Source organism: Eucyclogobius newberryi, unplaced genomic scaffold (genome assembly GCF_026437365.1).
Source record: "Eucyclogobius newberryi isolate DKJ021-1_F unplaced genomic scaffold, fEucNew1.0.hap1 SCAF_1, whole genome shotgun sequence".
NCBI classification, from domain to species: Eukaryota; Metazoa; Chordata; class Actinopteri; order Gobiiformes; family Gobiidae; genus Eucyclogobius; species Eucyclogobius newberryi.
In genome coordinates, this window is record NW_027315723.1 from 9291702 (window position 1) to 9318067 (window position 26366).

General features: G+C 43.3%; 1 protein-coding gene across 2 annotated transcripts; it reads right to left on the reverse strand.

Annotated features, from left to right (window-relative positions):
* Nucleotides 1-2664: 2664 nt before the first annotated feature.
* LOC140373560 (fidgetin-like) lies at nt 2665-26366 on the reverse strand. Of its 2 annotated transcripts, XM_072460156.1 has the most exons (3): nt 26026-26366; nt 13701-13742; nt 2665-5964 (listed from the first exon to the last, which is right to left on the reverse strand). In XM_072460156.1, exons 1-3 carry the CDS (start codon nt 26048-26050, stop codon nt 3698-3700), a joined length of 2334 nt encoding a protein of 777 aa, XP_072316257.1. In that variant the 5' UTR covers nt 26051-26366; the 3' UTR covers nt 2665-3697. The 2 variants fall into 2 exon arrangements, with proteins under 2 accessions (XP_072316257.1, XP_072316337.1); XM_072460236.1 differs by lacking the exon at nt 13701-13742 and having other exon boundaries at nt 26026-26340.

Sequence of the window (26366 nt, forward strand, 5' to 3'; positions counted from 1 at the left end):
GATGGCAAACTTCTGGTTGTTTTAGTCACAGCAATACCACCAGGGGTGGTATATATTGACAACAAAGCGTTATGTCAAATTTTCTCTGCAACCTGCTTTTAATTGCCGAGGTCTAAACATTTCAGAAAAAGTGAATGAATTGTGAAATGAAATTTAACAAAGCAATGTAGAAATATCTCCTTGGACTTGGACTGAAAGATTGTACTGCAGCAAAATATTTTTTAGACCGTTGGGAGACAGGTTCTTTACCGTACTGATGATGTGTTGTTGCAGTAGTAATTGTTGCACACTGTTGCAGTGTGGAAATATATACACTATATATATATATATATATATATATATATATATATATATATATATATATATATATATATATATATATATATATATATATATATATATACATATATATATATATATACATATATATATATATACATATATATATATATATATATATATATATATATATATGGTGTATATATTTCCACAATGGAACACTCCTGAGCAAATGAGGGATCACACAGATTTACAGATATATACTTAAAGGCTTGTATCATAATTTATTTCTGATCACACTTCATGGTTGCAGAGCATTTCAAAGTGGAGAAATGAAGAAAACAGCAGCCCCCATGCACTTTAACCTCTGGCGCTGCGTTTGAGTTTTCTCGGATAATTATATAGGCTACACGGCAGCTTCCCACACCTCAGCAACAGCCATATAATGATACCTTGGAAATATGGCGGGTAAAAAAGCACATTATTTTCATTACCCATACTCACATAATCCAAATTCTTTGTGTGGGGGAGAAAAGGATAATTAATGCTTTAATGTTTTGGTCTTGCCACTCTTACCGCAGCAAGAGAAATGAATTGTTACATTTTAATGAGAGAAGCGACAGTGCTGGCTTCGCACAAAACACCAATGATTTTATAATTGTACACAAGGGTGACTAACTCAAGCCTCATTAAGATTATTTTTCAGATGGACTACTTTTTGTCAGGACAATACATTTATTTTCCCTCATAAATAAATAGGTTTGATTAATAATCCCTTTCAATATGACCCAAGAAGCGTGAATGTGACCCACAATGTAAAATAAAATAAAAAACAAAAGACAAGTACAAGTTAGAATCTCCCAAGAAAATGTCTTTAATGAATTGTTTGTTTCTGCTTTAACCTCAGATTACATGAAAATACATTAACTGCATGTATGGCAACATATTCACACATATAAACAAGTGGTGCATTTGTTTTGTATGTATAGGTATGTACAACAGAAACACGTTACACTCTGTTTTAAAGTTGTGCAAGTGTGTTTAATATACTAACGATTTATAAAATTCAACACACTAAATAAAAAAGAAGAGTGTGCCCACGTATATACACATTCACACGCGCACAACCACAGTAGTTCACAAAAGATTAAAGCAAATGTATTGGATTATACATTTCCAGGTCAGCCTCAGGTTGACCCAAGTGTCCACGGTTCCTCCCTCTGTAGTGTGGTTTGGATGTTCTCTTCATTAGAATAAGTGTGTAGGTCTGACACAGTTAGACACACACAAGGCTCTGCTGCAGCCCGCAGTGTTACAGCCGTGTGAGGTAGACTGCGCAAACTTCAGGGTGTTCACTCAACTTTTGTCTTTTTTGTTTAATTTCATTTTTCACAAATATTTGGAAAGACATAAATCAAATACCACGTGTTTTTGTAGCCATGAGGTAGAAATGCCTTAGTGTCCAAACTTCTAACTGGACATTTACATAAAAGTTACCTTAAAAAAAGCTTGCCACCATGTATGAAAAGGAGCAAAATGGACAAAACTAACAAGCATAGCATTGAGCGTTGTGTTTGAGTTGTTTGTCGGTGCTGTTGTAGTGCGTGCTCTGAAGTGCATTAGTGGTTTGTGTCTAAAGGGAGTCTCTCTCCAGAGGATTTGCTGACAGAAGGAATTCTGGTGCAGATTGTTTTGAGGGTGCTTTTCTGACGGACCACTCTCTCTCCCCTTTGCTGCTGCCACGCGGCCTGCCTGTCTTTCCTTTCCGTCAATTCTGCTGATGCTCAGCACTGTGCTTTCCCCGCATCAGGTGCTGCACTCTTGGTGCCTATAGATACCACAGGAACATAGCAACAGAGGCCTTCACACATACTCAACGCTTAAAAAGGTATACAGTCATGTTTAAGCCAACACCTTCAGGTGAGATAAAAACAGAATTGAACAATCCCAACACTGACAATGGCTTTTCAAAAGAGCAATAAAGCTACAGTCCCTTCAAACTGCCCTTACATATCTTCAGTAATTGCATGCCACAACAGAAAGCGACACCTGGTCACACAGTGAGATGGAAAGTGTAAGAAACTAAAGTACATTCCAATGTAATACAATGAAAGAACTTTGTGAGACAAAGGACAGAGCCTCATCCTCAAAGCTGTTCCGTAAACCCTGTTCAAACACACATTCTCTGTTAAAGAAAAGATAGACTTATGTTTGACATGGACATTTTTTGGGAAAAGCTTAACACTGATTCATCATTTTAATACATGAACATATATGATTGCACACCTTAAACTAAGCTTGTGACAATGAACCTTTGAGTCTGTAAATCTGGTCTGTACAAAGACCGTGAAACAGGCACAACAAAATTAACTTCACTTTAAATTAATTCAAGTCTAACAGAAAGTATTGAGCGTGAGACAAGGCCACTCTGAAGGATTTGTGTCACATCTACTGCTTATAACCAGCAGAAATAATACTGATATTATTATAATGATTATATATTTTAATTGGCAGGTGAAAACAGCCGTGTTCTTAAGAGTCCAAAATGTAGAACGTTCTTTAGTACCTCTTAAGAAATACTGGAGGAAAGCATCAGTTTAATTTTATGTTTGTAGTGATGGATTGAGAGACGGGCAAACATTAGCTATCAGTGAAAAATGAAAAACTATTTGCACTCACTAGTGATTATTAATTATTTTCAAACTTTACAGAGTACATTCATTGTCACCTCTTTGCCTTTGATCCTGACCTTTTGTGGTTCACCTATACAATCTGCTTCAGATTTCCTAGTTAGGCTTTAATGCTTTTCATCAACATTTCTTGAGGTACTGTACAATTCACAAACGATTTCCTGAGTTTGGCCTGTTCTGTCAGTTTGCGTTGCAGAAAGAAGATCAGAACCGGGTGAGTCAGGGCCCTTCCTGTCACCTCTGGACTTCAGCAATAGACAACAAAGATCTAGTTAGCAGCCTCTGTCGCTTCGCTTTGCAGACTCACCGCGCATGTTTTAAAGCTCTTAATCATTTTCAGCTCATGCTATGAATGTAGATTGTGAGGCAAATGAAAAACAAAATCATAAAGCACCACTTCAGGCACTTGGAAAGCCAACTAAACCATAAGAACAAGAACAGAACAATATATACACAGACACTGCAGCAGTTTTTCTGATGCCAACTTTTCTTGCAATTTGTAAACATGACCTGGCCATCAGAGTGTCTAGTTTTCAAACAAAACTCCTTTTCATTCACAGATAAACTGCCAGTGTTCTGAAACTGGGTCTGTTAATGCATCTAAAGCCTGTCAGTGAGAACTCATGGGCTTGTGTTGGCCTTCTGTGTGCTGCCCTCCAGCACAATGCTTCTGCCCTGAGGGGAGGAATTGTGGAAGCCTCTTTTTCTCAAGGGCGTAATCTATATTTTTACTGGCTGCAGCCGAACATTTTGTTCCACTCAGTGTACGTGTCAATCTCTTTCTGCGATATACTGGCCTGGAATTTACAAAAGACACTTTCAAAGTCCTGGTATGTTAGTGGCCTGAACTGTCCCCTGGGCATCATGGTTGACATGTCCATGCTTTGTGCAGATGCATGTAAGAGCCCCACCAGGGCCTCCTGACATAGGCGGGCCAAGTCCAGTCCAGAGAAGCCCTCAGTGCGCTGTACCAGCAGAGCCACCTCCTCCTCACTTAAACAGAACTTGTGCTGTGACTGGGCCAGCAGCTGGTTCACCATCTGATGTCGAGCTGCATTGTCTGGGAGGGGCACGAGTACCCTCCTGGAAAAGTACCTCCTCAGCCCTTCCTCCATGTCCTGGGGTCTGCTGGTGGAGCACACCACCAGCACTTGGCTGCCTCCGTCCTCCCCTGAGCCCATTAGGAGTGAGTCCAGCTGGGCCAGGAGCTCGCCCTTTAGTCGGTTGATGGGACTCTCTTCACTGAGGTGGGCCGACAGCAACATGTCTACCTCACTAATGAACAGTACTGATGGCTGCCGACAGCGTGCCACCAAAAAAGATGCTCGAATGATCTTCTCCCCATCTGCCAGCCATTTTGTAGCCAGTGTTGAGCCATTGAGCTGGAGGAATGGCGCCCCCAGCTGGCTGGCCAGGCAACGGCCCAACAACGTCCTGCCACTGCCCCTGGGGCCAAACAACAACACACAGCGTGGCGCAGGTCCTAAACTGCTGAACATGTCCGGACGTAGGATGGGCCAAAGCACCTCCTCTTTCAGAGTAACCTTGGCTATCTCAAGACCAGCAATGTCATTCCAATCCACAGGAGGGCCCTGCTGCACGATTTCAGAGGTCACCATGTCTAGAAGGTGAGGGTCACTGCTTTTTAGCTGTTCTTCGGCAGGACGTGACGATGAGGACGATGAAGACGAGTTAGGGCCAGGAGCTGAATGGGACATATGTAGTCGATGGTCTTCACCTTGCTCGCTGAGAGAGGGAGAGGTGAAGCTTGCTAGAGAGTCTGCCGAGCGTGAGCCCCCAAGGCTGGAGGAGACGTATGTGGGGGGAGTGAGTGGGCCACCTGTAGGCTGGCTGCTATACTTCCTCTGCTGCTGTTCAGAGCCCATGGAGGACTGTTTGGGTGGATTAAAAGGTAAAGAAGACTTGTCAGAGCTCCTGTCAAATCCACCTGAGACGGCCCCACTGGATCCTCCATTGGAGCTGCTGCTGTCTGCAGATACCCTGTACATGGGGCTCTCAGCTGAGCTCCTGCTCTGTCCATAGCCAAAGTTACCATAAGAAGAGTCCACATCACTCTGGCTGCTCATGTAGAAGGCTTTCCTTTTCAGTGAGTTGGATGAGCTGCTGGTGAGAGGGGTAGGGGCGATTGGGGTCAGGTTGTGGTTCTGGTATGGGTATCCAGGTAAGGCAGAGGAGGGAGGGAGGGGAGTTGGCGCAGCTATGCCTGAGGGGAGGTATGAGGAGGGCGGAGGGGCCCCCCCAGGGCTATAGCCTGGACCGACAGAGCCCTGCGCGGGATAGCCTGCTGGGGGGTAATTATAACTGGACAGGTTGGGAGAGCCACCGTTGTAAGCAGGGACTAGCGTGGGATGTGAGGGTGGAGGTGGGGGTGGCTGCAGAAGCCCAGAGCTGTGCAGGGGGGAGGGAATGGTGGCGGCGGACTGGGAAGTGTAAGTACCGTGAAGGTAGGAGCCGCTGTAGGCCGGCCCGTATTCCTGAGAGGACATAGAGGACGAGTGCAGGGCTGTGGCTGTGTGGCTCCCACAGCTGCTGCTGGAGTAGCTGGGCTCGCTCAGGGTGCTGGAGGCCAGCCCTGGGGAGCTGCACATGCCGGACACCACCTCTGAGGCGGATGCTACCCCACCCTTCCTTACTGACACCCCCTCGGGTATGCAGCTCATTGGGTACACTCCATCCTGCCAGGGCTCTGATTCACCTTTTCGTCCATTCATCACTCCGGGGCCTTCCGCATACACAGAGGGCATCTCCAAAATTCCAGAGTACTTTTCGGCATATTTTTTGAGAAGATTGGAGGCAGTCAGAGCAGAGATGTCATCATTGGCCCAGGCATACTGGTAGGTGGCAGAACGCTGCAGGTGGGTGGGTACTGCCCGGTACGCCTCGGCTTTGTGAGCTGGGGAGCGCGTGGTGGAGGAGATGTCAAAATGTTGCTCAGCCCACTGGCTGTGCTCGGGGGTCCACTGCATCTTTATGCCTGAAAGAAGAGAAAAAAACACACATGAACCAAATGTGCTAAAATCATGCTCACAATAATGAGAACAACAACACCTCTAAATTACAATTTACAGAAGCTCGTCAATTAAAGAGGTGACATTTATCTAGAGAGTGAAGTGTTGTTTTTTGGCTAATGTTGTTTACCGTATTTTTTTTTTTTTTAAATACGCTGCATCTAGAAAGAAAACTTTGAGAATACATGAAAAAATATACTGTATAAAAGGTACTATTATAAAACAGAGTGTTTCTCTGTCAAAACAGTGTGCAGTATACAAACAGTATACGTCTGCTCCACTCTACTATGGCTGTTCTTTCTGTACCTGCTCCAGCGCTGAGGACAGCAGAGCGTCCGGCAGGTATAGAGTGTGCTGCGGAGGGATGGCTGGTTACAGCAGCCTAATGCACCCCCGCCAGACCAATAAGACAGAGGCATGGAGGGTCACTCTATAATCCCGTCTCATCTGAGGTGGCTGGAGATGGGTTTGAAAATGTGCCTCGCTGAGTGTCCACAAAGACACACACACCTGTACATGCACACACAGTTCTTACACACAGGGACTTTTTTAAAAAATGAAAGCGCCTGGCTGCATTGAGGCGTGCTGACATGCACGCGCACTCCACTGACCCAGACGGACAAACACAGGCACGCACACAGAGCTGCAGCCAGCTATGAATTACAACACATTGTGTCTCAGCTTAGTTCCTGTCTGCACAGCTCCACCTTGACCTCCTCTCTCCTCCTCTCTCCTCCTCCTTCCTTTACCGCTCTGCTTGCCTCCCTGCTGCCTTGTCTTTTCTCACTCTTTGCTTTTTGTGTAATCCATTTTCAAGCTCCCTCCTGCTAGATCCTTCTTTACTTCTCTTCAGCGCCTTTTATTCTGACTCTATCTGTTTGGATATATATCTTTACTTTTCCCCTCTTATTTACTCCCCTTGTGCTTGCTCTGGTGCCTCCCCTCCCTCCTCGCCTGCTCCATCTCATCTCAGACACACTCACCTGGCTCTCCCCTTTATTGCCTCGGGAGGCTGGAGAGCCACTGTTTCCTTTAATCCCAGCCAATGCCATCTGCAAACACTGACAGTCACACAGCGACTCCATCGTCGTCTCACTATCAAAGCCGCGGCGCTATCAAAGGCTGGACGGGGTGTAATCACAGCAGCCGCGCACCGCATTGAACCCCGTTTGATTTGACTTAGTGCACACAAATAAAGGATAATATCGGTGTCATTTAGGCTGCTTCTTGCGACTTATTGACTAGCAGTGGTTGCATGTTGAGCTTCACAGCTGGGGGTCTGGTGAGCAATGCCTTCCTCAGAATTGGTTTATGTGTGTATTGTGTGAGTAAAGAAGGCCTGCACAATACAATCCATTCATGGAGGAGCACATCTTCCATTCTCATATCCATTTATGCTCCCACAAACACACACACATCCAGTATTCACCACTTTTTTCTGAGGCCCTGCTTGTTTGTTAACAACACAGCTAAAGTAGGAGGGAATCCCCAGACTCTTATTTCTTCTCTGATTCTCCTCTCAAGCCATTTCTCGGCAGACGCCAGTGGCTAATTAGCAGAATGGCAAGCTGCTAATTGTGTTAATTTACAACGTTTTAGGCGAGGGGAGTCTAGCAAAGGGCTGATGAGCCTGTACCACCCTTTTATACTGAGCGAGGAATGCCTCAGATATGAGAACAGTGCATAAAGTTTGCATGGATAATATGTAATCAAACAACAACTGTAATAACATAACACTTGGCAAGAGTCACTGTTCAAGTGTGTGTCACAGTGTGACGCTTTTCCTGCATATTTAGCAAACCACTGCTGGTAACAAAGCCCTAGCTCTTGGATGTAGAATACAGACAATTTGAGCTCATTGAATATAATTCTAGTGTCTTCCCTGTCATAGTTCACAACACCTATCCTCTCCTCTGAGGCTTTGTCACTGTAGCAGGGTCAAGCTACGCAACATCTCCTGCCTCTGCTGCTCAAATATCCATCTTCACAAGCCATTTAAAATGGCCTTCAGTGATACTCTATTGCGTGATCTAATTATTGACCTCTATTGGCGATCAAGGAATTACAACAATGTTGCAGAGAGCTTGACCTCGGCCGGTCAGCGACTTCATTCTAAAGTCCCTTTTCTATAACACTAGCCCTACACTATTATGGGGTGAAGCAGTGAAGAATAAGTCAAGTGGGAGTTGGTCAGCGCACTAAAGTCCAGTGGTGATCAGAAAGGCTGCAGCCGACACCAGTTATGCTCACTTTAATATCACTTTAACTGGCTGACAAAGTTACTATTGAGCACGCTGACCTCATTGTCCTTAAACTGTTGAAAGAATTACAACAATGAAATTGCTTCTTAGGATTTGTTCATGACAAGTTAGACTAATCTTCTGTTTGCTGTCTGCCTTTCTAATTCTTGGACTGGACTTTGAATTCTTACCACAATAATTTCATAAGAAATGGATAGTTATTAATACACACCCATAATAAGGCTGGTGTTGGCTGATGAAATTTTCCTACAGCAAATAGTTTGGATATTTTTGTGTCTGACAGCTTATGTTTTGAAATATAAAATATGGGGAAATGTATTTATATTTGTACCAATAAAGACATTGTATGTATGCTGGTAAAAAAATTCAAACTCTCTTTTGTAGTTAAAGTTTGACTTGGATTGACTTGGACTCCATCAAAGTGGAATATGTCCTTGATTTAAAGCAACATGGATCTTCCTAATTTGGTCATTAATAAAGATAACATATATAAAAGAGTGTGTCAACCCCCATCAGGGCTTTCATCTCTTTATAATGAGGTTAATGCAGAGACGCACTGATTACCCCAGCAATGCAAATGAAGGCCAAATGATAACTTGCACTATTTAAATAAGGTAATAGCGATTACTCTACGTTATTCAAATAAGGAAAGATGCTTTGAACTGAGCGCTTTGAACTCGCTGCTCCTTCAACAAAACATATGGACGAGAGAGAGCTGGATTGACTTTGGTATCATTCAGGGTGTATCCTTTAATTCAACGTGACGTAAACCAAGGGCAACGAATGGAGCAAAGTCACTCGGCACTGGGGCAGGGCTAACCCTCACAGCTCAAGTCATGTTTTGAGATAATGGTGCATGCATCAAAATCAAGTCTAATAAGTATTATCCCTTTTAAGTAAGTTATTTGTTGCTTTTTCTTTCTGTTTTATTTCTCTGTCTCTAAAGTGAGGTTTGATGCTAACATACAGTATGCATGAAATGTGTGCGTTTTTAAAGGCTTGAGAGAAACAAGGCAACTGGATAAAGAACAAAAGTGAAGAGTGTGTATGAGCATAAGGGTAAAAAGAGTGTTTGTGTTGTGGGGAAAAAAGAGGGAGGGAGATGGAGCACTCAGCTGAAACAACATGCACCTTCTGAAGCGTCATGTTGGCCCATGCTTTCCTCAGCTCCACATAGAAAACCCTAATCATTCTCATTACACTCTGCGTCCGTCTGCATCCACAGAGCTGCCTATTAGCGCATGTGTGTCTATGTGCTGTAAACAGCTCTTTAGAGAGCGCTAATGAGCTCTTTTAAGTCTGTCCGCTGTGTGATTCTGCATGCGGGGTGTCAGTGCAAACTGCCCATTTTGGTAACGTCATAATTAAGGCGCATGTGTATCTGTCTGTGTGTGCGCTGGAGAAACGATGACAGGAAGCAAGGCCTTTTCTGTCTTCATAACACAAACAACACGGCGTGTAATATTTTAAAAGGCTTTTCAGTAAGCTGCTAAAGTACCCGAATGAAAAGGGATAACTCATTAAGAAAGGCCTATTTTATTCACCACCAGGGAAATCCAAACAGCAGTTATTCACATCCTCACATACACCAGGGGGCATATGCTAGCCTCTCAATCACTGCATTGGCTCCACACTAAATATGTGCCTATTGTTTCATATAGATGTATTCAGGGGCTTGTGTGTGTCTAACAACCTCTACTACCTTGTTAATGAGTCCTGCACTGTGTGACTAAGCCACAGGCTACACTTCTTTGGCACACAAGCTACTGTACAGAGTACAATAATGTGATTAGGCTCTGCAAAAGGCCATTCATGATGAAATTAGTCATGAGCTTGTGTCAAAACTCTTTTGCATTTTAAGATGAAGCAAAATGAAGATTAAATGTTTAGCACCTTCCCAGCAAGTGCCAAGACTTTAACAAAAGAGACAAATTATGACGACCCAGGCTAAATACAAAACTAAATTTTTGATCTTTCCAACAAGTCTGCTCCAAAAGGCAGGCTTCTCCCTCTGAGGAGACGAGACTCTTTGTCTTCAATGCAAGCCCACCACAATTTACCATCACAACCATGCCCTGTCGCAAACAGCAACAACAACAACAGCAACAACAACAACAACAACAACAACAGACAAACAGCAAGTTCAAAGTCTCAACGTGGCTGTGACCGGCAAAGATGAGCTGTCACTAACTCAAACACCGTCACAGCCACATGACAGCTCTGAGCTTCCATATAACAACATGTGACAAATGACGGACGCTTAAAAAATCCAAAATTCATTGTAATCGTCACCCTTTTCAAACCTTTATAATCTCTTGCCATCAAACCACTATACTTCCTAAAATATTCAAACACAAATTGTTTTAATGCTGCTTTTAAAATATTAGGTTGGGATTAGGAAGTATTTAATGAAAGCTGCTGTGCTAAATTTAGCTCGCACAAGATTTAAACCAGCCTAACTAAATTCCAGAGGCGTACCGCGGTGGCCCCAGCTGCCTATCAGATATTCCTTAGAGCTGTATAAATTGACACAGTCTAAATTTCCTTTTACTAGACAGACTATTGAATGGGTGGGTTAAATGGGTAGGGCGCAGTTAAACAAATGCTCCGGATCAAGGAAATTGTGCGTGGCTTCTTTTGTCATTCAGAGAGGAAATTGAGAGATATTGGGCGGGGGCTCTGAGCGGCTAACGCATGGCATTCATCTATAATGCACTGGGCCTGTCCGTCAGATACTCCATTTCCTGTGACCAGCGCAGCGTGCCTAATCACCCGGCTCCATGTGGAACTCCTTCCTCTGGCTCGCAGATACACACACGTGCCAGCACATGGGGGAGAAATGAAGAGTGACACGCAAACATGCACAGCAAAGCGCGCCTGCTGAGGCAAACAGATTATTCTTATCTCCTCAACAAAACATCTGTAAAGGCTCTTGACACCACGGTGCTTTAACAGTGTTGTGACCCTGGGCGCACATCCCTCTTTCATCATTTACACTCAAATCAGCGCGCGTTACAATAAAACGGAACCACGCAACCAACGGGAACAGACACATATGTGACTTTAACCAAGGGAGACAGCTGTTTCTGAGGTAGGAGCACTGACTTAATACAATTACAGATGGCCGCTACTTTATTTTATTCATCAAGTCAAGTTGTCTCAAAACTACTATTGTCTAACTTTGTTTAAGAAAAAAACAAAAATCCACAAAATAAAACGCTTATACTGGTAGATCATGTCCTAAAGCAAACAGCACGAACACTAACTCTGTGTTAGCAAACAGCAATGATTCAACTTCAATAACCAAACATATTTCAATGTTTGGTTATTGACTGGTAAATAAATACAGTTATTTAAGTCTCAGATATTTTTTTAAACTGTAATTAGTACACCAAACTTGAACCAATACGAATTGTACGTTAAGTTCATGTCATGAAGCTGTTACTAGAGTTTGAGTAACTTTGCAAAGATAATTCACAGCTTTTGAATTGAATGAGTATAAAGTAGATACTAACATAAAGGTAATGTAATGGTCAAAGTTTGGTAATTTTGTAAAAAAAAACAAAAGACATAAAAATAGAGAATCTGTCATATTGAATTGTACACTATTCACCGGTTTTATGATCTCAAATAGGCACATTTACAGCATTTGTTTGTATTGCAAACATACACACAGACAGTAGTCTAATTAATCTCCCAAACGTCTGCATGTCCAGACAGTTAAACTGGAGGCAGAATCACATGACTGCAGTGATTTATCAGAACTGCTCACTCCGTCACTGTGGGTCCTGGGTGTATTTATGTGGTAGGGTGAGGGTGATGTGGATTTTTCTATGTTTACAGGACACTGAGTGTTATCAAAACATAACCTGAAAGTTACACCGCTCTAATCTTGAGAAACTTTTGAAGAGCTATCTTATATTTCTAATAACTTGTGTATAACAAAGCTTTCAATGCCACAGAATGAATAAGCAATGACTAACGATTATCAAACTTGTGTTTAAGTGGACAAAGGGAGTGGGAGTCATCTTGTCTGGTGACAGGTGGCTGTCCATCAGCATTCAGCCTCTCGCTGAGCTGAGCCAGTGAGATCTTTAAGAGCGGCCCCGGGGTTAACATGGGGCCACACGCTATCAATACTCCTCCGACGTCCCGATCCATAGCTGTGAACCAGCAGTACTTTGTTTACCTGTGTGTTCAGTAATTAAAATAGATTTCTGTGAGGGTCCCTAATCCCTTTAGAAATGACATTGATCCCAGAAGCAATGCAACACAGCCACTGTGTAATTTTGTTAGCTTTTTTCTCTTAACACTCTTCCCATTCATTGGAGCACACACCGCCTTTTCCTGGATGAAACTTTGGAAAGTCCTCGACATGAAGGACGTTATTTGGGGCAGGTGGAGCCGAGAGGGGGGGGGGGGCAATTGGAGATAATAGAGAGGAAGCCCCTAACCTCGTCTGAAGCTGTCTGTCTTCGTAAATAAAATGAGATAATTATTGAGTGAACAACATTATACGCCAACGACACACTCTTTCTTCTCCCCCTCCTGGTGCCAGGTTGTAAATCTCAACAAACACGGAGCTTTTGGACATTAAGTGCTCACTAAGCACAGTGGATGCATCATATTTCAAGAGCAGGCGTTGTGTGGGTGGGGAGCTGGGGAAAATGGAGTGTAATGGTTATCCATTATCTTATACGGCAACGGCGGTGATGATCATTTTCAAGTGACTCATTTCTGGAAGTACCTATCTATTGGCCACTTGGAGAGAAGACTTTGATGGCTAATCCAAAACAACTATTCAGAGGTCATTTACTGCTGTAGCGCACAAGAGACGGCTCCAGCCTCCCTCATTATTCAAATACAATCCTCAGGAAGATTCACAAACAGCAGAGTGGGCGATTACCTCCACAGCACACTCCAGCCAGAGAGAAGCATTAGCCATCAACAAATGAATTTATCACAACACATATCTGTCAGGGGAATTAAACAATGATATGTGAGTGTTAACATATCAGTGATCCCACTTGTTGACTGCTTTTGAGTCGATGGATGGGATGGATCTGCCGGAGAAATTTCGGATTCGTCAATGGTGCCTTGTATTCATGTGGGGCGGTGTATTTATAGGTTTGTTTGTGTGGTCTGGGCTTCACATGAATGGTTACTTAACAGCACACTGATTTCCCTCAGCCCATGCTCAATGATGCATCTCAGTGTTTGTTGCCGGCAGCCTGTGTGTTGTTCTGTCTGTGTGCGTGTGCGTGTGCGTGTGCGTGTGCGTGTGTGTGTGTGTGTGTGTGTCTGTGTGTGTGCGTGAGTGTCTGCTGGTGTGCGCTTGGTGGCATATGCGTGTTGCTTTGGCAGGAGGGACTGAGGAGTGTCACCATCTGTGGACGTTTCTCCTGTCTCTGTCTGAGCCTGTGTGGGCTGCACTCACTCACAGTGGACTGGACGACAGCATCTGCATCCAGCGACACAAGTACCTGCACAAAATACCTGTCAATCTTCACACACAAAAATACATATAGGTTCAACATAATATCCTCCAAACCTTTCTTCATCAAAACAGAATCTGCCATCTCCAGACGCTGATTACATATGCAAATTTATGCCATACATTCAAATATTGTAAAAGTTTTGTTTATCTATGTAGCTGTCTAAATTTGACTGGGAGCGAAGCTTGTATTATGTAAAACCTTAAAGATTCTTGGTGAATTAGAGATGTCTGTCATTGCGGGATCAAAACGTATTGTGTCAAGTTTGCAAATAAGTTTTGAAGCTTAAGTGACACTCAATCAGGAAAAATCCTTGAAATAGGCCCTCAATATAAAAGCTCTTGAAACGTTCTAGAATAATGTACTTCAATTACGGTGTCTACTTCTCCTGTACTACTAGGCTCAAGTGCTCCCATTCCTTTTATGTTTTAATAACTTGTGTGTAATGCTAGGTTTTCTGCAGTCTACTTCAACTATAATCAGGATTTTTATTAACAATAAGTGCCTACTCGAAATCTCGAACCAGGCTGACAATACCTTTGTGAACTTAATAGACAAAGTTAATATCTCAAGCAATTTTACATTGATAACGCATTTACTATACTAAACATGTAAAAGTATTAGACACTTCACTCTAACACTAACGTACAGACTTAATGCCTTTTCACTTCGATCACCTGCTGAAATAAAACAGCTTTGGACGTGTGTTAAATGGTGGTTAAGGTGGATTTTTGAGGCGTGTGAAACATTTGGAGAGCAATAGCAGCATTTGGTGCAGATTAGCAGGGCCCTGAGTAAGCACGTGCAGGAAGGGTGCATGCATGTGGATTACAGAGCAAGCCTGGTTGGGATCACCTCTATCTCTGACCAGGACACACAGAATCCTCCGGTCTCTATTTTAGACAGGAATAAGAGCAGCCAACTGACACCTTTGTCTAAGCACAAAAAAGTGCATACGAGAGTCTGGTCGAAATTGTCTGCATCACTTTGGAAGAATATCAATTTAGATTTACAGCTTCATTGTCACATAGGACTTAAAGGAGAGGAGCGGGGTCAAAAGGTCATGGTTACAATTTAGATTTATATATCTACAGAAAAAAAATGATAAGGTGTAAATAATAAAGCAAGCTGCGTGACTTGTTGCATTTTGGAGCTGGTAATAAACTTGGGAGTCATCCATCTTGGTGTCATGGTGTCGCCTTCGCAGGGACAGGACAGGTGAAAGGGGAGTTGAGGTCACACTGTGCGCTCAGGCTCCAGCCCACACTGAGTCACAGGACGCCCCATCACAGGGCCCCATCAGAGAAACAGCGGAGGTCCTGCTGCATCACACCTGGACGACAATGCACACATGAACTGAGCGTGTGAGCTGCTCTTTAAATCCACTCGGGCTCACATTATGCTGCAATTCACAGCGCTTGTCTAAACAGTCACACACTGGATCAATACGCCTATCGATTGGTGGCATTGAGACTGAACTGGTCGAGTGGAGGGGCAGATTCTTACTCGAGCTCTATGCACACACTCCGAGTACATAAGGGAAACCTAGGATTTCAGGCACAAATATTTGTAAACTCATGTATAGATTTTGAGTTTCTCAGCCATACCTTCCTCTCTACTGGTGCGTACAGCGCATCTTGAAGACTGCGGAGTATGAACACATGCAGGTGATGTCGGCTGAGAGGAGCAGTTTGTCTCAAAGTGAGCCCGTCCACTCAGCTCCAGCAGTGGAATATCAAGCTGGCTGCCGCCGCGGCTCCATGCGCTCAACTGACACAGTCGATAGCTCTGCATTATTCATGGGGCCGGCGGGGCCCGATGAGATGGCCTCTTGCTGAGGCTGGATTTCAGACATCCCAAACTTTACAGGGCCTGGCGCACGCCTGACACCTCCAACAACTGTTTATCATCAGCCAAAATGACAAGCACAGCCATGAGAAAAAACATGCAACAACTACATTTAATCCTGTACATTTGACTATCTCAAAGCGCACATTATAAGGCTGTTCTGAAGTGAAACAGCTACATGAAAATAGTACAAATTAACACTTGTCAGCTCCTCTTGTTTGCAATCAAATCAATAAACACAGATCACAAAGCTAACATGACAATCTGAAATGTCTCTTTGCACTAATAAAATAAATAAATCATAATTTCAATTGCTGCTCATCCGTGTAAGCTGATTTCCATTACACAGACAAAAGACATCAATTAACAAAACGGCGTCTGTTCAAACGGAGAAAAAACACACAGTTATTGGGAGTAAATCAAACAAGAGGAGAAACGTCAGGCTGCTTGATATCAGATCTCAGAGGAGAAATTTGATGGGCACCGATGAGCAGAAGGCCCCTCAGGAGAATTGGACAGAGGAGAGATTTAATGTGATCATAGGGGACGCTCATCTTTCAGGGAACGGGCTAATAATGAGCAATCAATAACATCCTTAACAGAGTTAAAGCCAGTAGTTGACAGCAGATGTAAGGCAGCGGCTAACAGGCTCTGTCTCATCTCACATTACCACAGTGAATTCTGGTTTAACGGCGCACACACAAGCACCAGTACAGTAAAAGCATATGGGTCCCCTAACACATGAACACACTTCTTTTACTCAGCCTCTCCTCAGGTGACACCAGCAGCATCGTGTCATTGTGGATCGATCAATAGCTGTAATCACATTTACTGAGAGCACACACTCGCGTTTATCCCAAGACGCCTGATTTCACGGCCCGATGTGACAAGCGCTGCTGGGAGATTGTATCAGCGCTACTTAGAGGGCAATAAAAAACATGTTTAACTGCAGATTACATACACTGGCATTTTGAATAATGTACCCAAGATGCTGACTTTTTTTTTTACAAGACATTTTGAGCTGATTTATTTTTTACACTTACAGTAAAGTCTCATTTGTGCAGTTAAATAAAAACAAATCTAGTCTAAATTGACAATAATATTGGTTTAATTTGGCAAAGTAAAATCTGAATGTTCCGAATCTGAATGAAAAAGTAAGAAAAAAGTATTTTCTAAGGTTGATAAAAACTATATTTAGTAACATTCCCAGCTTAGCTCAAAACGCCACAAAGTTGGTTTTGTGCCAATAATATGTCATTAATTTCCTGCATTTCCTGCAGCTGGACAAATGTCAAAAGCTGGATAAAGACTTCCTAATTGGTTAACAGTAAGCCATGGTAGTTATTGTTTTGAAAACCAACATCCACAAGCTACAGGCAAGAATATTTATCACATTCGCCTACATGCTCACCATCGTTGAAAAGACAGTGCGCGCCGTAGCCTGTGCTCATTAGAGACCATATCAAAGTGCAAATCCCATCTTCTAGGAAACAACTTCTAGAGTCTTCTTCCTCAAAGTCACGAGAGCTGTGAACCGCACACAGAACAAGATATTGAATCCACCACTGCTCTGCATTTCCCCTGCAGTCGTGCCTGATCCTGAGTGAGAGGAGGACAGGACCTCCATAAGAGTGGATGTGCATCTTTGTGTGTTTGCAACTTAATATACTTTCACATATTTTCACAGCAATATCCCTGTGAGCGTCCGCGGTTTCAAAGTCTTGTTTTCACTCTCACTAAATAAATAATTACGGCTATATTACTGTTGGCCGCCGCATCTCTAAGCCTGAGGCAACATACAATTGGTTCATGCTTGTCTTGAAATGAAAAATGCTATCTGTAAAGACAAATGATCAGCTAATATTAGGAGTCTAAACATTTCCTCTCTTTGTGAAGAAGATCATAAGTTGTTATTTACCCAGCTCTACCCTGTGTGTGCTCAGTTTGTGGACTTTGGCAAAAGAAAGACTGCAGTTTGTTGGACTCTACAAAAGAACACCGAGATCTCTTTGAGAAAAGACCGGCAGAAGGAGTAGCAAAAAAATGCAATTCGGACTTGTCACATAAGATAAGACTGAGGCGTCCTGCTGGAGAGGGAATGTCATTCCACCACTGGGGTCCCACGAGGGAGATGAGTCAGGGCCAAGGAACGAAGGGCCAGCAAACAGCACAAGCTCAAATTCAGGATGTGATATTTTCATTTTCCAAAGCCGTGTTTGTTGTTACAGCCATTTTTCAGAAAAATAAACCACTTTTACGACTGCTGTGTGGAAATGGTCTCAAAAGTGGGCCACTGTGAAGATGGATGACAAATAGTACTCAGCGATTTAAGTAATTAAAGCTACAAGCAGTTAGAGTCAGGGAGTCTATAGTGTCTTTATTCAGCAAATGCAGCAAATGACCAAGCTCTTGTCCACAGCTTGTTGTAAAAGCTGACCAGATGTGTCCGAGGGTTTGGATGTCTCCTAGCAACAGGAACTGTGTGCTAACCTGGTCTGATGAAAGATGCTCGGTCCAGCTCAATGTGAAGTCAAAGAAGTCGTCATTTTCGCTGTGGACGTTGTAAAGTTAATGTACGTACTTCCTAGGAGTGCATCTGAAGACAGCCCTTCCAGAGGCTAAATCCTGCCTCATCCGTTCATTAAGTTGTTAGCCGTGCTCAAGCTCTCCCGACGCGGGCTTCTTATCTTATCAGTCAATCAGCAAAAGTGTGCAGGATATGAGACGCACAACAGTGACACTTGCAACAACACTCATCTTTCAAGACACGCCGGCTCAATTACCATACTGTAGCAGCACAAAGGCAGGAGCGATATAGGACGGACTGCGTGACTGTGAGGTGGAAAAATGGAATTGTTGACTGGATACAAGCGCAGTCATTAGTCACAGCTATATAGGGAAAGTAAACACCAGGGGAGGACACAAGTGTTGTTTTATTTGGTGTAGTGTCGCAAAACAGGAAGCGGTAAACTTGTAATAGCCCAGACAGAAATCTGCATTTTTTCCGCCTGTTTGTTTGGTCAAGTTACAGTTGCAGCCTCAGTCAGAAGGGAGCGAGAGGGACAATATAAAAATAGGAATGGGACACAAACTGAGGAGGAGATGGAGAGCTGGCTGAGTGGACTTCATCCCAGGGGATCACTTACTGGTTACAGACACACAACTGCAGGACAGAGCACAACAAGGGTTCATTGGCCAAAATCTCGGCTCTGTACACACAGAGCACCTCCAAGCAATATTCCTGTAAGCACTGGTCCATGGAGACTGCACGCATTGACGGAAGAGGATAGGAGAAGGGGATGGAGGACAGATAAGGCGAGGGAAAGATTCAGAGCGAGGGATCAGGGGAAGTGGAGGATGCAGGGGGAGAAGGGAGGAGGAGGAGTGTCCACCTGGCTTGCGTCCAGGGGAATTAAACAGTCTGTTTACGGCTCTCAGCGCCTCGCCAGCGCCATGTTAGCCTAATGGCATGGACATGAAGCCAATTGATTTGTGGACCAATAGACCTGTCCCAGCGCACGGGCAGATTACCTAGATCACTGGCTCGGCATTGAGTAGACATCGCTTCTCGTTGGTGCCCCACAGGCTCTGGTGTGTGCGTATGTGAACCTGTGTGTCTAGTATAACACAGAGAAATGGTGAGTGGGTGAATTGATGCTGTCAGGTGAAAACTTAAAAAATGTTTCATCACACTTTGCTCATTGATTAAACATCCCTTAGGCCATAAAGGCTTGTTAAGATGGTTCTATAGGTGAAATATGATAATGTTGCTTTGTGAGGAACTATATGCTGGTATGTAAAACCCCAATATGCATGACATTTGACGTGGTGCACTTTTACGAATCATTATACAAGCAATAATTCATTCGTCTTAATGGTAACATTTCAGAGATATCCTGTCAGGGTAATAACGTGCATGTGTTACAGATATTGGAAGTACTTCAGAACAATAACATGTCAAATTTGCTGTGGTTGCGTTGGCAGATTTGAGGCGTATTAACAGAGTTCCCCAAACTGGATGTCACAGCCATAAAAACCTTAAGGCAGAACAATAAAAGACCACACAGACTTGAAGCTACAGTTGTCCGAGTGTATGGCCCTGGAGTGAGAATAATTCCGCATTCTCCACAGTTTTCACTCATGTCAGTGTCCCACTTGATAAGCATGAAAATCCATTTATCTACAAAGAAACTGTAAGACCCATATTGGACAATGTCTCCTTTATGGTCCCTTGTGGGCTCTTTTTGGTCCACAAAGCCACCCAACTGACTCCACAATCTGTAATAGGCCACATTCATTGATATAGAAACATCAAGAGAGATATTGCAGTGGTTTCGCGGTGCATCAAGAGAAGTGGAGAGACGGCAATATTCGGCACACATAAAAGGACAATAGATGCAAGGCGCTGGCAGTTTAAGGGAGGGAATAAAAGGAAAAGGTGGACATCACATAGTACCCGTTTCTGCGTATACAGACAGTACACAGTCAGAGTTATTGTCAGCCCGTCCCAACAAGACAAAGAATTAGGCTGCTAGTAGGAGGAGTCGGCAGATTACAGATTAAAGGTGGAGAAATGCTGGGATTAAACAAGTGCTGCGGATGGAAGCCTGGCTAATACAGCTCACCACAATTCATCGAATTGAGTCCCGCGGATTAGACGCCTGTTACTGAGGTGACAAACCGCAATAAGGCAAACATTTTCAAACCACTCTCCTGGAGACGGTTATCGAAAGACTTTGGTTAATGTTATTTATTACTTATCTAATCCATATCTGTGTCCAGAGCTTTTTACAGCATATGGCGGACACAAAAACCTCTGAGACCCAGGTATTAACAATGACGCTACGTCTTAACCACCCTCAGGCTAATGCAGCTAATGAATGAGAAAACGCTAGCAGGCTAACGGCTCTAATTCTCCTTCACAGGCTATCATGTTGCAGCCCAGAGACAGATCAATACCATTTGCTCAACACACAGGAGGCCTGGGAATCTATAAAAGGGCTTTTATTGAGTAATTAAACACCCATTACTGTCCCGTGCAGCCAAACAATAAATTTGATCAGGCTCTCAGGCGCAGATCCAACAGTGATTAATACTGTGCATGCATGACATAAAGGAGCACAATGACATTTTGCCAAGTCCTGTCTCAGACCTGTACGTCACCAAGAGAAAAGGGTTGGCTGTTGTCTGAAGCTGAACTAACAGTGTCTTTGGGGCCTGTGTCTGAGCACACTGACCTGTGTTTGAGTCCAGTCCTACCTGCAGCCCAGGGGCCACAAAACAAAGCACCACACCTTTAAATTTCAAGCCTGAAAGGATCCAGCGGTATCACACAATTCACAAACTCCTATCAAACTTCAAACTACTGGACTAATGTTAAAATGTTTTCTCATTTTTGTTTAAAATTAAAAGTACACATCAGCCCACTGGTATATTTAGTCAAAATTGTATTTTAAATTATTACACACTTGTTTATCACATACAGTATAAGTATCAGCCATAATTCTCCAAAGAAAAGGAAAAATGTGTGTTAAATTGCTTTTCTAATGGCAACTAATAATGTAATGTAAGAATGATCTCTTAGACATTAGCCTTGGCATTACTCCTCACCCTTTCATTACTGAAGGGGAAAGCTGGGGCCTTTTTCCTTAATTTTACAACGTTCCTTTCTACACTTGCACAATTCACAAATCTGTTACAATCCCATCCTTGTTGGAGAATATTTAGCGTTGTTGAGCCAACAATATGGCATCTGGGTGATTCTCCTAAATATGAATGGCCCATTCACAAGGCTCAATGGAGTCGCTTGGCAATGGCCCTTTTCTCCTCCCTCTTCCATACTCAAAACAATATTCAGCGCAGCAGTCTTGGCACTTTTCCCCGAAATCAACAAAAGAGGAACTCGAAGCTGTCCCTGAAACCCTCAAAGCATTAAGCCTCAGTGAGATGCAAGTACTTGGCACAAGCAAAGCGATTTAGCGACAATGGGCAAATCATACAGTGCTTTGTGAGATTTAGGGGATACAATAGCACTCGGTTTCCAAAGCACACATTAGTAAGCATGTCATTGGGACCCCCTGGGGGATTTGAGCAGTCCAGAAGATTGTGTAGTGAAGAGGATAAATATATGTTACTGGGCAAGGCAATGGAGCTGTGCCAACGCGTCCCTCCTTCTCCCAACATACACACACTGTGGATTATGATGCTGACGAATACATTCATAGAATAATCTTCAAACATGGAAAGTACATACTAACAAACTAACTGAACCCATTTGGCTTGTTAAGTGTATACATAGAAACACATCCAAAATCAATTTACGGCCATTTAGCAGGGCTCAAAAGGAGCACATGAGGAGAATTTGCACAAAATAGTTGCTGCCACGATAAGGGAAAAAAAAGCAAAGCGCAGAATAACACTTGTTATAAATGTGCGGCGCTTGCAGCCATACTGACCTCTGAGTGCTAAACAAAACCAACAACGGACAAGCAGACACCCACTCAAAAGTCAATACCATGCGTGCCTGTTCTTCCTCTTGTATGGTTAATGCATGATGCCAGGTAGGGGAGACAGACGGAGAGTAGGATCTCATTATACGCTGCATGCTATCATTAGCTATCTACCACATGTGTCCATCCTGCCAAGTGAGTGGTAAAGGCAACATCCTAATGCTCTCGCCTGCTTCCACAGGGGCAACTTGGCCCGCTCGTACAAACACAGGGCGCACTCCTGTACATAATCACAACCCCTCAGCCGGGCCCGATGCATGAGCATGCACACACAGGTTAATTTGTGTGTTGATTCAAGGCAACGCTCTTGACACGTCTACACTTAGAACACAACCAACGCTGGAGCCATTGTTTAGCTGTAACACTGTTGTTCACAGTGGATCTGAGGTTTGTGCCCATCTCCCTCAGGCCACAGGCAGCTCAGTGCCGCTGTGCCACACGCCCAGTCACTCACCAGCCTTTGTGTCCAGCTCTGGCATTATGCCAGGCTCACACACATTCAACTATTGTTCATTAACATGCACGCACACCTAAGCCCACTGAAGTTAGTGAGAGGCTTGCCAAAATCAACTCCAGAGAAAGATATGTCTATTTTTTCAAATCAAGACATTTTAGTGGCAGACAGAAGGAGGGGGGGAATGGCAGGGGGAGGAGGGACGGGGAGGGCGGCAGACGGCCACTATCTAGCCAAGGCTTGCTGCTGTTAACAAAATCAGATCATCCAGCCTGAGCCAGAGCGAGAGGAGCAGAGATTACAGTCAGATCCTTCCTCTCTCCTCACTGTCATTTCTGAGGCCATGTGAAAAAAGGCTCTCGAGGATGTGGTTCGGGCCAAATGAGTGACGAGCTTCTACGCATATCAATGAACAATTTAACTTAAGATTTCTATGGCAATAACCTAATTATAATGGTGCCTTCTCATTTGAAGCCACATTGTAAAGGATAAGCTGTGTGCAGCATATTGAGGTCTAATGGTGTAGAATATTCCATGTGGAAGTTTTTCTTTTTTTTTCTCATAATAAGCCCTTAGCATATTTAACACTTGCACACGCTGAATGTTTTAATATCTGCCAGGGAATCCGTGCCATGGGTGGCCAAGACTGCTGTTGAAGAGCAAAAGGAGGTGAGCGCAGGTCTGTTTAAAATTCAGAGAAGGGGCAGAGGACTGCAAAAGATGGTAAAAAAAAGCTTTGATTTGATTAAACCTGTGAAAATGACGCATTATATAAATGGAAGAACTTCAAACATTGAAGTGATTCTAAGTTCAAAGAATGTGAGATAGAGCTTTTAATTCCAGAATTTACATGAAAATGAATTTAACTAAATGTCTGAGAACAAGAGCAAAATGAGGAGTGTGATATGGATAAGTGGAGGAATTTGGTGACACCAATTTAACATGACTTCTTTGATTTGTCTGGACTGACGCTCAAACTGGGATTCAAACCCCCCAAACATAACTATCGCGGATCACCTACTACATTTTAGTATTATTTTGAGGCCTTTCCCAAATGTACAGAATAACTTGGCTTAACATATACATAAATATATTACATTTGCATGCATTAATACATATTATTGTTGCCCTGAGTCAGGATGGCAGTGGCCTGAAGTCCACACTGCAGATTGTGACACCGGCCTGATGAATATAAATGTGTGTGAGCATGTGCACTGGGCTGTGCACTCACACAAACATGCTGTAGAAGGAAGGAGACAAGGGGATCAACCGGCAACTGTCAGTCAAAGCAACGCTGAAAAAAACACCAAACAATCCCAAAACCCCCATTTGAGGCAAAAATCCTGGCTTCAGTGAACAAAAGTGGAGAGGAGATTGAGTGGATCAGTGTGTCAAGGATTTTAAGGAATTGGCGTCCACTCATCTACAGGGAAACATGTCGGGGGCAGCGGCACTGTACGACAGCTGCCTGCCATCTTGGAGAGGAACTTAGATCTGCGAGGAGGGGCTGTCAGCATACAGCAGAAACACACAAAGACTACACAGCCCAGCTACAGTTAGCTGACACACAGCCCCAGCACTGTCTTCGGGGATGGAGATGGGGGTGAGGCGAAGAGGGTGGGGGAATAAGTGGACAAAGAGTGAAATAGATGAGAGAGCAGGAAGACAAGACAGGCTGACGCACTGTCGAGCATATGTGGAAAAAGAGGAAAGAAAGATGAGAAGACAGAGGAGAAATGAGAGAGTGAAACCGACAGACAGGTCCGAGAGGGATTTGTTCTATTTGCATGCGCCCGGCTCCCATGGGGTCCGGCTGCGCTCCGCGAGCCCACAGCACAAAAGATAACACTTAACGTATTTGCTAAAAGATGACAACCCTGCGTGGATCTCGTTTGAAGAGGGTCTTTTGTCAGGACATGCAGACAGGAGAAGTCCACTGATATGGATGTGACTGGCTCTAACAACCATCTCTCTCTGTCTGTGGAAAAGCACATTTCCCCACTTATATGTGTGTCTTGGCACAAGTCCCATGAGGGTGGGCTAGATCGCACATAGGTGACTTGAGGACGGTAAAACTGCTTTTAACGGTAAACATTACAGACTGATAGAAAGTGTCAGGATAATTTATTTATACAGTCCCATGGGGAGTAGCTTAGCCACCCGCGCGGCACACCGGCGCTCTCTATTCATTTGTGTGTCTCTGGGAAAGTCCGTATTTAGATAAATAAAGCCAAAAGAGGCAGAATAACAGGGTCCCTGTTTCTACAGTAGTATTTCTTCTTTTCCTATTCGATCTCCTTTTTCGGTCCCTATTAGCTGTATCGGGGGCTACCAGAGATGTGAGGCGATACAATATGTCTATAATGAGAGGGATTATTGCTACTGTCACTGCAACACGCGCACAGACAGCACATGCAGAGGATGGATCTTAAGCCCAGTACTGAAGCAAACAAATAGACTTGGAGAAATAAACAAACTGCAAATGAGCTACAATATTTACATTACACACCAAATCCACAACAGGATTGTAAATGCCGCTGTTCCCTGTTAGGTACATGCAAACACAGGAGTCCCAATATAAATGGATACAAACAAACAAACAAACAAACAAAAGTAAAGTCAAAATTGTAATGTAAAGAATTAAAATAAATGTACATATATCTTATTTTTGTATTCTCAAACTAGTCTAAAATGTCTGCAAGAGTTGGTCAATATAACTGCGGCCGCTTTGAACACACACACACGGCGGTGGAGAGAGCGGGAGAGAAAGTTCAAAGGTGAAAAGTTGAGTCCGCGCTCATAACGGCTACAAAAACCACAATGTGGGCCAATGTCAAAGTTTGTTGTTGCGTTCAAAAAAGAGGAGAATACGGCTCTGATCATAATGAAAAGGGCACACAATTCTCAGCTAAAACAGGGTTGGCTATTATTACAACAATAAACCATTGTTCTTTCACAATTGTATTTAAATGTTGTTGGAAAAAAAAGTTATTAATGCAAAACTCAAGTTGAAAAAAGATGATATTTTTTTGCATGAAAGATCAATTTCTTTCATCCTAATACATTGTGTAAATTTGACCTAAAAAAATGATTTCAAAATCCTAAAAAGATGCATAAAAGCACCACAGTATCATAGGCCTTCCACCACGCCAGCCTCTTAAATGAGGAAAGAAAAACAAAAAAATTAATGCTGTTTGTTAGTTTTTAACCTTATCTCGAATGTGTTATACCTTATCTCAAAGATTTTGAGATAGTGTGTGTTTAAAATACAGCAGAAATGTTGAATTGGAAATTCCAATTATTTACTTTTTACAAGAAAAGTTGTTTACATTCTCGGCAGTGTGAAATAGGCTTTGTGAACTTTGAGAAGGACAAACTTCAGTATAACAAAATAGAATATGTGTTGTTAAGCAGTTTGTGTGTATAGATGAAGAGTGCATGAATCTGTAAAAAGACTTACCATAGACGCTGCTGCTGCTGATCATGTCGTGCTGGAACAAGGAGAGGGAGAGGGGATGATAGCATTGACATTAATTTCAAGGAAAAAGTAGAGAAATCAAGTAATCACTCTACAATAAAAAATCTGAACATCATGAAGAAGCTAGAGGCAGTTATTTTGGAGCTGCAAGTATTTGAAGCCGCGTGAAAGGTGGGCCCTTCAGGTGGAGCTTGCAACTCAATAGGACGCATCCAACCTACATGCATCTCATTAGAAAGTGGACCCGGGATGACAGGCTGCGCGGTGCTGCTGCTGCTGCTGCTGCTGCTGCTGCTGCTGCTGAGGAAGAGGAGGGGGCCGAG

Coding starts and splice junctions, on each gene's coding strand:
- LOC140373560 (XM_072460156.1), bottom strand. CDS start 26,050: ATGATCAGCAGCAGCAGCGTCTATG. Junction 13,743..26,025: donor CAGCAGCAGCAGCGTCTATG/GTAAGTCTTTTT, acceptor TATTTTGTGCAG/GTACTTGTGTCGCTGGATGC. Junction 5,965..13,700: donor ATGCTGTCGTCCAGTCCACT/GTGAGTGAGTGC, acceptor CTCTTCTTTCAG/GCATAAAGATGCAGTGGACC.